Source organism: Pelobates fuscus, chromosome 4 (assembly GCF_036172605.1).
Source record: "Pelobates fuscus isolate aPelFus1 chromosome 4, aPelFus1.pri, whole genome shotgun sequence".
Taxonomy (NCBI): domain Eukaryota; kingdom Metazoa; phylum Chordata; class Amphibia; order Anura; family Pelobatidae; genus Pelobates; species Pelobates fuscus.
In genome coordinates this window covers 67,015,734-67,024,370 of record NC_086320.1, presented here as the reverse complement: position 1 = coordinate 67,024,370, position 8,637 = coordinate 67,015,734, and the positions used below count along the sequence as shown (strand labels likewise).

Here is an 8,637-nt window from a genome sequence, read left to right as displayed (position 1 = left end):
TTATACTATTGTTGTACTGCTTGCAGCCAATATGATTTGTTATTACCTTTGGATTGTGGATGAATAGCCATCCATGGGCTTTACAAAGCTTTCTGACCTGCGTCAGGTCTCAAATTTATTGCACAGAAAGGTCCATTTCCACTTTGCTATTAAGAAGTGCATTATGACAGAGGCTACAGAGGTACCTGCTAGGTGCTAGTTGGCTAGGTTTTATTTCTTAAAGTAAAGATTATTTGCAGACCATAGATCCATACAAATTATTCTGTCCTAGCAAAAATCCATGTAAAGTAAATTTCTACAAAACAGCAGCTCAAAGGATCTAATTCATTTTTAAAAAAACAGCACTTTTATTTAATTAATTTTCAAGGAAAACATGCACAAAATATAACTATATGTGTGAATATTTCATTTGTAATGTGTGCAGTATTTCTTTTATATAACGTATAATAAACCGTGAAGTGATTAATATACCCATGTTCATGCAAAATTTAAAAAAAAGTATTTTTTTTGTATAGCCTATAGTAATGCCTAATACATTTTGCATTTTTTTTGTAACCCCCTTTCCCTAACATACCTTTTGCAATCAAGTTAAATAATTTCAAATGTAAGCTTAGTGTCAACACAGTCTAAGTCAAACCCTGACAATGCAGTGTCCTAATTCACTCTGCAGTCATCGTTCATGGGCACAGAGTTGGAAAGGCTGGGGGCTGAAATTAAATGTAAACACTGGGTCATCCCGAGGAGATGGCTGCTTTGGGGGGATGCGGAATTCAAATCTTTGGAGAAGGGAAGTAAAGAAGACAAATAGTTCCATTCTTGCCAAATGCTCTCCAAGGCAAATACGCCGACCTGTTAGAATGGACAAGAAAGCAGTAGAATTAGTATTTCAGTCTACTTCGCCAGAAAGGGGGTTAGCAACAGATAGACAGCTCCTCAACTGATGAACTACACTGTTTGACTGAGCACAGGTAAGCTATGGATCTTTCGAGTTGTAGTGAAACAATTGTCTAACTATCACTAATTTTAAACTTTTATTTTAAAGAAATATTACAACACAGAAAGTACCACCCCCAGCATTTTTGGGTTTATTGACACCCTTCTGTTATCTTCATATTGTATAAGCATCAGTATTAAATCAAGGGTGCAGCAAAGAGTTTAAAGCTGCAACTGTGCTATGTGTGCCATAGCTCTTTGGAGATCTTTACTTTGTTGATCAAGCTTGGAGGATGGAGAGCTTTGCCATAGGTAATTTGGTGGTCTTTTCCCTGCATAATTCTGGCAAGCAATATCTGAGAAACAGCTACAGTGATCATCTGTCAGCATAACCTTGGCATCTCTGTTACACCGTGAAGTATGCCAAGAAAAAGCAGAAAAGATATAGCCAAGTTGCCATGGGCCTCATTCTACTGCTCCATTCCTAGGCCATCATCGATACCACACCGCTATACCCCACTCAAACAGAAAAGGAAAAATGTTATTCAGCAGTAATGGGTTGGCCACCAATATATTCTGAACAAGGAGTTTTGTTCATCAACACTGTACATAAAACACACCAAAAAACAAAACAAAACATTTATTTCTAAATATAATATGAGGGCAAATTTTGTAAGGTCACTCGCAAACTGTATGTTAGAAAGGCTGACTCTTCATTTAAAACTGTGTAATACAGTGTAAAAACTATATAAAAGGTTTTGCCAGGGAAGACACAATAAGTGTCCGTTAGTAGCATAAGTAGAACGGTATGACGTTTACATAAATATAAAATCAATGAAAAAGTATCTTACCAGCAGAAAATGGAATAAATGATTCTCTTTTCATGAAATTTCCTTGGGCATTCAAGAAATGTTCTGGATAAAACTGATATGGCTTCTCCCAGACCGTCTCATCCTTTAATACGGACATCAGATTGGGTATTATTGTAGTACCCTAAACAAACAGACACAAAAAAGAGTAAAAATAAACCATAATTATATCTTATGTGTTGAAAGATGACTACTATTCAACCAGCGTAGTAGTGAATATTCTCCAGGGGCTTGAAAAGTTCTTATTTCTAGGGAATCTTCATTAAATGAGAGGCTCCGATAATTTTCTGTACCCAAACAAGGATTGTATTGTTTGCAACCTTCACGTACCACTGGTGTCAATATACTGGAAATTATCAGTGAAAGAAATAACTGAATTAATTTGTAGCACAGCAAGTTATGGCCCACCTTGCCCAGTCTGTCTGTGGCTCACATATCACAATCTGCAGTGAGTGCTTAAAGTCATATCCAACCTTTCTTCACTTACCGATCATGCTGTGCTCCAAAATTAGATGCTGGGCAGAGGAACATGAATGCTCTCTACCTCTGTACTGCAGAGCCACACTAAAATTAAAGTAGGAAAGATTCACAAGACAGAAAGGGGAACATACAGAGAATATAAAGGGAATGGAGAGAATGGGGGTAGATATGCTAAACACAGGGATGTAGACAAACAGAGAGTAGACAGAATAAGGGGGTTGGAGTGGACAGACTGATAATGGGAGGGTGTAAGGAACAGATCAAGAATGGGTCAAGTACAGACAGAAAAATGGGGCAATAAACAGAGTATGTGTGTGGACTTGGACAGACAGAGTGTGATGGGGTTGAGTCAATAGTATACCAGTCAGAATAGGTTACGCTTTGGAATCTATAGCTGTACATTAAGTGTCAAGGGGGTGCATCCTTTGCCTTGCCAAATACCCAAAGCACGCCTCTACTCTACTCACAAAATTACTGGCAAATGGATGAAAAAAATGTTATAATAAATATTCCAAATGTATTGATTTTTTTGTATGCTAATGAAGTAAGAGTGATAACCTGTAAATCATGTACTAGAATGTAAAATGAAAACAAGTTAAATTAAAATCCCTGACTTTCTGACAATAATCTCATTTTCATAAAGCTGTTGTATGTATATCGCTGTATACTCATTACTGCCTGAGCCCCTTTAAAGGTTAGCACTGGGATACCAAGTATATTCTGAAACTGAAAATGTATCTTCACATAACCGAGAGTTCCATCCCTGCTGTTTGTTTCTATTTGTCTGCCACCTGGTGGCTCTCTGTCTAACTTCTGGTTTTTATAGCCTTCTGTGCTTAACAAGCATTTTCAGATAGATCACACCTTCCAACAGTTCCAAATCTGGTAGAGAGTTAGTACTCACGCGTTTTAATTTGGTCAAATTAAACTTTAAGTTATTTTTATTTGAAAAAAAAAATCCAAAACGTTTAATTGAAATATTGGATGAATCATAAACATAAGGTAAAAAAACAAACAAACAAAAAAGAAAACATATTGCCATAGAAGCAGAAATCTCATGGGATTGCATTTTTGTATAATGCAAAAAAGTTTTTAAGGCTGTGAAAAATATAAAATTTTCTAATTATTATTATTATTATTATTATTGCCATTTATATAGCGCCAACAGATTCCGTAGCGCTTTACAATATTTTGAGAGGGGGGGGGATGTAACAATAAATAAGACAATTACAAGAAAACTTACAGGAATAATAGGTTGAAGAGGACCCTGCTCAAATGAGCTTACAGTCTATAGGAAGTGGGGTATTAGAAACATTAGGATAGGAAATATCAAGTAGGAGTGAAGCAGAGCTGGAGGAGAGAGCAAAGCACTATCCCATAGGGACAGGTATGTAAGGGAGAGATTACTCTGGGAGGCCATACGCTTTCCTGAAGAGATGGGATTTAAGGCCCTTCTTAAATGATTGAAGACTAGGGGAGAGTCTGATGGCAGTAGGCAAGTTATTCCATAGGAGAGGAGCCGCCCGTGAGAAGTCCTGCAAGCGTGAGTTGGCCGTACGGGTGCGAGCAGCGGTCAGGAGGTGGTCGCGGGCAGAGCGGAGGGTACGAGGAGGGGCATACCTCTGGATCAGTGAAGAGATATAAGAGGGGCTGGAATTGTTCAGTGCTTAATAAAACCTTATATACATCGGTGCTTTTTATATCTGCCTTTCGGCAACAAATGAATCTGTCTTAACCACTTTTTATGACTTTTTCCTTGTATATCATGATTTGCTCATTATAAATGAATGGCCTGCAACCAAAGAGTTAGTAAAAAATAATCAAACAGATTTACAAAATTAGAAGACAAAAGAGTAATTAGAAGGAAATGTGAAATCTGCTTGCCTGCAACAGATAGCCTGTCAATCTTATAAAAATAAATAGTTGGAAAGAATAGACTTTTATGCTTGTGTGAATTTATATATGTTCCAAGATTAGCGCACTTCAGGATTTACAATTTAAATTTGACGCAAATTCATGAAAACCAAATTCCGTTCTTACTGGACATTTTTCAAGACAAAGTTAGAGTGAAAAATGCATTTAAAGGGACTCTATAGTCACCATATAAAAGCAAGAAAGACAGGTCCCCCAGCCTTCCTTCTTGCTTTTATATGAACTTTCATTCATTAAAAAAAAAAAATCGGTGTTTTTATATTAAAAACTTACCTCCGTTCCAGCGCCGAGCTCCCCGCTAGGCCGCGCCCCCTTTTTCATCAAAATGACGAAATCGCGGGGCCCAATGGGACGGCTTCGCGCTGCACCAATCGCGTTCTTCATAGAGCGGCATTGAATGCCGCCCTATGAAGAACCTGAGCGCTTTACCGCGCATGTGCGCGGAATGCGCGTTCGCGAGCTGAGCTGTCTGACTGACAGCTCAGCTCGCTTTCTAAAATTATCAATAATAATTATCAATAAAATTTAGGGCCCCCACCCGCCCTGTGCGGCGGGTGGGGGCCCTAAAATTATCAATGAGGGGGGGGACCTACTGTCCCCCCCCGGCCCCCACCCCTGAGCGGCGGGTGGGGGCCCTACAATTATCAATAAGGGGGGGACCTACTGCCCCCCCCGGCCCCCACCCCTGAGCGGCGGGTGGGGGCCCTAAAATGATCAGTAAGGGGGGGACCTACTTTCCCCCCCCGGCCCCCACCCCTGTGCGGCGGGTGGGGGCCCTACAATTATCAATAAGGGGGGGACCTACTGCCCCCCCCGGCCCCCACCCCTGAGCGGCGGGTGGGGGCCCTAAAATGATCAGTAAGGGGGGGACCTACTGTCCCCCCCCGGCCCCCACCCCTGTGCGGCGGGTGGGGGCCCTAAAATTATCAATGAGGGGGGGGACCTACTGTCCCCCCCCGGCCCCCACCCCTGAGCGGCGGGTGGGGGCCCTACAATTATCAATAAGGGGGGGACCTACTGCCCCCCCCGGCCCCCACCCCTGAGCGGCGGGTGGGGGCCCTAAAATGATCAGTAAGGGGGGGACCTACTGTCCCCCCCCGGCCCCCACCCCTGTGCGGCGGGTGGGGGCCCTAAAATTATCAATGAGGGGGGGGACCTACTGTCCCCCCCCGGCCCCCACCCCTGAGCGGCGGGTGGGGGCCCTACAATTATCAATAAGGGGGGGACCTACTGCCCCCCCCGGCCCCCACCCCTGAGCGGCGGGTGGGGGCCCTAAAATGATCAGTAAGGGGGGGACCTACTGTCCCCCCCCGGCCCCCACCCCTGAGCGGCGGGTGGGGGCCCTACAATTATCAATAAGGGGGGGACCTACTGCCCCCCCCGGCCCCCACCCCTGAGCGGCGGGTGGGGGCCCTAAAATGATCAGTAAGGGGGGGACCTACTGTCCCCCCCCGGCCCCCACCCCTGTGCGGCGGGTGGGGGCCCTAAAATGATCAATAAGGGGGGGGACCTACTGTCCCCCCCCCCGGCCCCCACCCCTGTGCGGCGGGTGGGGGCCCTAAAATGATCAATAAGGGGGGGGACCTACTGTCCCCCCCCCCCGGCCCCCACCTCTGAGCGGCGGGTGGGGGCCCTAAAATGATCAATAAGGGGGGGGACCTACTGTCCCCCCCCCCCCCGGCCCCCACCCCTGTGCGGCGGGTGGGGGCCCTAAAATGATCAATAAGGGGGGGACCTACTGTCCCCCCCCCCGGCCCCCACCCCTGAGCAGCGGGTGGGGGCCCTAAAATTATCAATAAGGGGGGGGGACCTACTGTCCCCCCCCCGGCCCCCACCCCTGAGCGGCGGGTGGGGGCCCTAAAATTATCAATAAGGGGGGGACCTATTGTCCCCCCCGGCCCCCACCCCTGAGCGGTGGGTGGGGGCCCTAAATACAAAGGGGGGGGGACCCTAGTTAACCCTCCCCCCCCCCAAAAAAAATATCTCCCTACCTACCCCCCTCACCCTAAAAATAATGAGGGGGGACCATTAACTAAAAACCTGTAAAAAAATGAGATAAAATCAACTTACCATTCAATGTTTTCTTTCTTCTAAAATCTTCTTTCTTCAGCCCCAAAAAAGGCCAAATAAAAATCCATAATAACCGACGCAATTAAAAAAAAAATAAAAAAATAAAATAAAAAATAATCCATCTTCACCCATGGAGGGCTCCGCGCAGACTGAGCTCCGCAGGGCGGGGGAAGGCTTATAAAGCCTTGCCCCGCCCTGCAATTAGGCTAAGAACACTCGGATTGGTGGGTTTAAGCCAATCAGAGTGCTCTTTGTCATTTTACAAGCGTGGGAAAGTTCTTTGGAATTTTTCCACGCTTGTAAAATGACACAGAGCACTGTGATTGGATGGATTTCAAGCCATCCAATCACAGTGCTCTGTGTCATTTTACAAGCGTGGGAAAGTTCTTTGGAATTTTCCCACGCTTGTAAAATGACACAGAGCAATGTGATTGGATGGCTTGAAATCCATCCAATCACAGTGCTCTGTGTCATTTTACAAGCGTGGGAAAATTCCAAAGAACTTTCCCACGCTTGTAAAATGACAAAGAGCACTGTGATTGGATGGATTTCAAGCCATCCAATCACAGTGCTCTTTGTCATTTTACAAGCGTGGGAAAGTTCTTTGGAATTTTCCCACGCTTGTAAAATGACACAGAGCAATGTGATTGGATGGCTTGAAATCCATCCAATCACAGTGCTCTGTGTCATTTTACAAGCGTGGGAAAATTCCAAAGAACTTTCCCACGCTTGTAAAATGACAAAGAGCACTCTGATTGGCTTAAACCCACCAATCAGAGTGTTCTTAGCCTAATTGCAGGGCGGGGCAAGGCTTTATAAGCCTTCCCCCGCCCTGCGGAGCTCAGTCTGCGCGGAGCCCTCCATGGGTGAAGATGGATTATTTTTTTTTGCGCTCGTTTTTTTTTTTTTTTTTTTTTAATTGCGTCGGTTATTATGGATTTTAATTTGGCCTTTTTTGGGGCTGAAGAAAGAAGATTTTAGAAGAAAGAAAACATCGAATGGCAAGTTGTTTTTATCGTATTTTTTTTTTCTTTACAGGTTTTTAGTTAAAGGGTCCCCCCTCATTATTTTTAGGGTGAGGGGGGTAGGTAGGGAGATACGTTTTTTTTTTTTTGGGGGGGGGGGGGGGAGAGGGTTAACTAGGGTCCCCACCCCCTTTGTATTTAGGGCCCCCACCCACCGCTCAGGGGTGGGGGCCGGGGGGGACAATAGGTCCCCCCCTATTGATAATTTTAGGGCCCCCACCCACCGCTCAGGGGTGGGGGCCGGGGGGGGGCAGTAGGTCCCCCCCCATTATTGTGAATTTTAGGGCCCCCACCCGCCGCACAGGGGTGGGGGCCGGGGGGGGGGGCAGTAGGCCCCCCCCCTTATTGTGAATTTTAGGGCCCCCACCCGCCGCACAGGGGTGGGGGCCGGGGGGGGGCAGTATGTCCCCCCCTTATTTTTTATTTTAAGGCCCCCACCCGCTGCACAGGGGTGGGGGCCGGGGGGGGGGGCAATAGGTCCCCCCTTATTGATAATTTTAGGGCCCCCACCCGCCGCACAGGGGTGGGGGCCGGGGGGGGGCAGTATGTCCCCCCCTTATTTTTTATTTTAAGGCCCCCACCCACCGCACAGGGGTGGGGGCCGGGGGGGGACAATAGGTCCCCCCTTATTGATAATTTTAGTGCCCCCACCCGCCGCACAGGGGTGGGGGCCGGGGGGGCAGTATGTGCCACCCTTATTTTTAGGGCCCCCACTCACCGCTCAGGGGTGGGGGCCGGGGGGGGGGGGAGGAGAGTAGGTTCCCCCCCCCCCCCTTCAACCACTATTGTGGCCAGACAGCATCCCTGTGGGTTCGGGCTTCAGCTGTCAGCTGAAGCCACGCCCACAGCAGTGCTGACAGGCTGTCAGCACACAAAGCGCGTTCACAGTGCTTTGTGTGCTGATAGCCCGTCTGATGCATTCACCCAGAATGCATCGGACGAGAGGCCTTTTTAGGGCCTCTGAACTCGGAAGTCCCTCTGGTGGCCGTCTGATTGACTGCAACAAGAGGTGTTCCAAGCTTCCAATGTAAACACTGCATTTTCTCAGAAAATACAGTGCTTACAAGAAAAAGGCTCCGGGTAGCTGTAGCACTCACCTAAACAACCTCATTAAGCTGAAGTTGTTCAGGTGACTATAGTGTCCCTTTAAGTACCTGTTGCTCTCATCTTGGAACTTTTACATCTGTGGCTGGACCTTTGCACAGAGGCACTGACAAGACTGGGGAGCTTTGGAGCAGGGCATACGAGTTCTTATATATTATCACATAAGTAGGAAGGGACAAATTTGTGACCCCAGAAAAAGATGGGTAAAAAACAAAACAAAACAA

General features: G+C 46.5%; 1 protein-coding gene across 1 annotated transcript in view; it reads right to left on the bottom strand.

The window, feature by feature from the left end:
* Nucleotides 1-424: 424 nt before the first annotated feature.
* Nucleotides 425-8,637, bottom strand: part of LOC134607783 (cytochrome P450 2D3-like) — a 29,191-nt gene continuing 20,978 nt past the window's right edge. The window contains exons 9-10 of the mRNA XM_063450335.1: nucleotides 1,785-1,926; nucleotides 425-849 (exon numbers count right to left, since the gene is read on the bottom strand). Of these exons, the coding sequence (XP_063306405.1) occupies nucleotides 671-849; nucleotides 1,785-1,926 (321 nt within the window). The 3' untranslated portion in view covers nucleotides 425-670. The remainder of the gene's footprint in view (nucleotides 850-1,784; nucleotides 1,927-8,637) is intronic.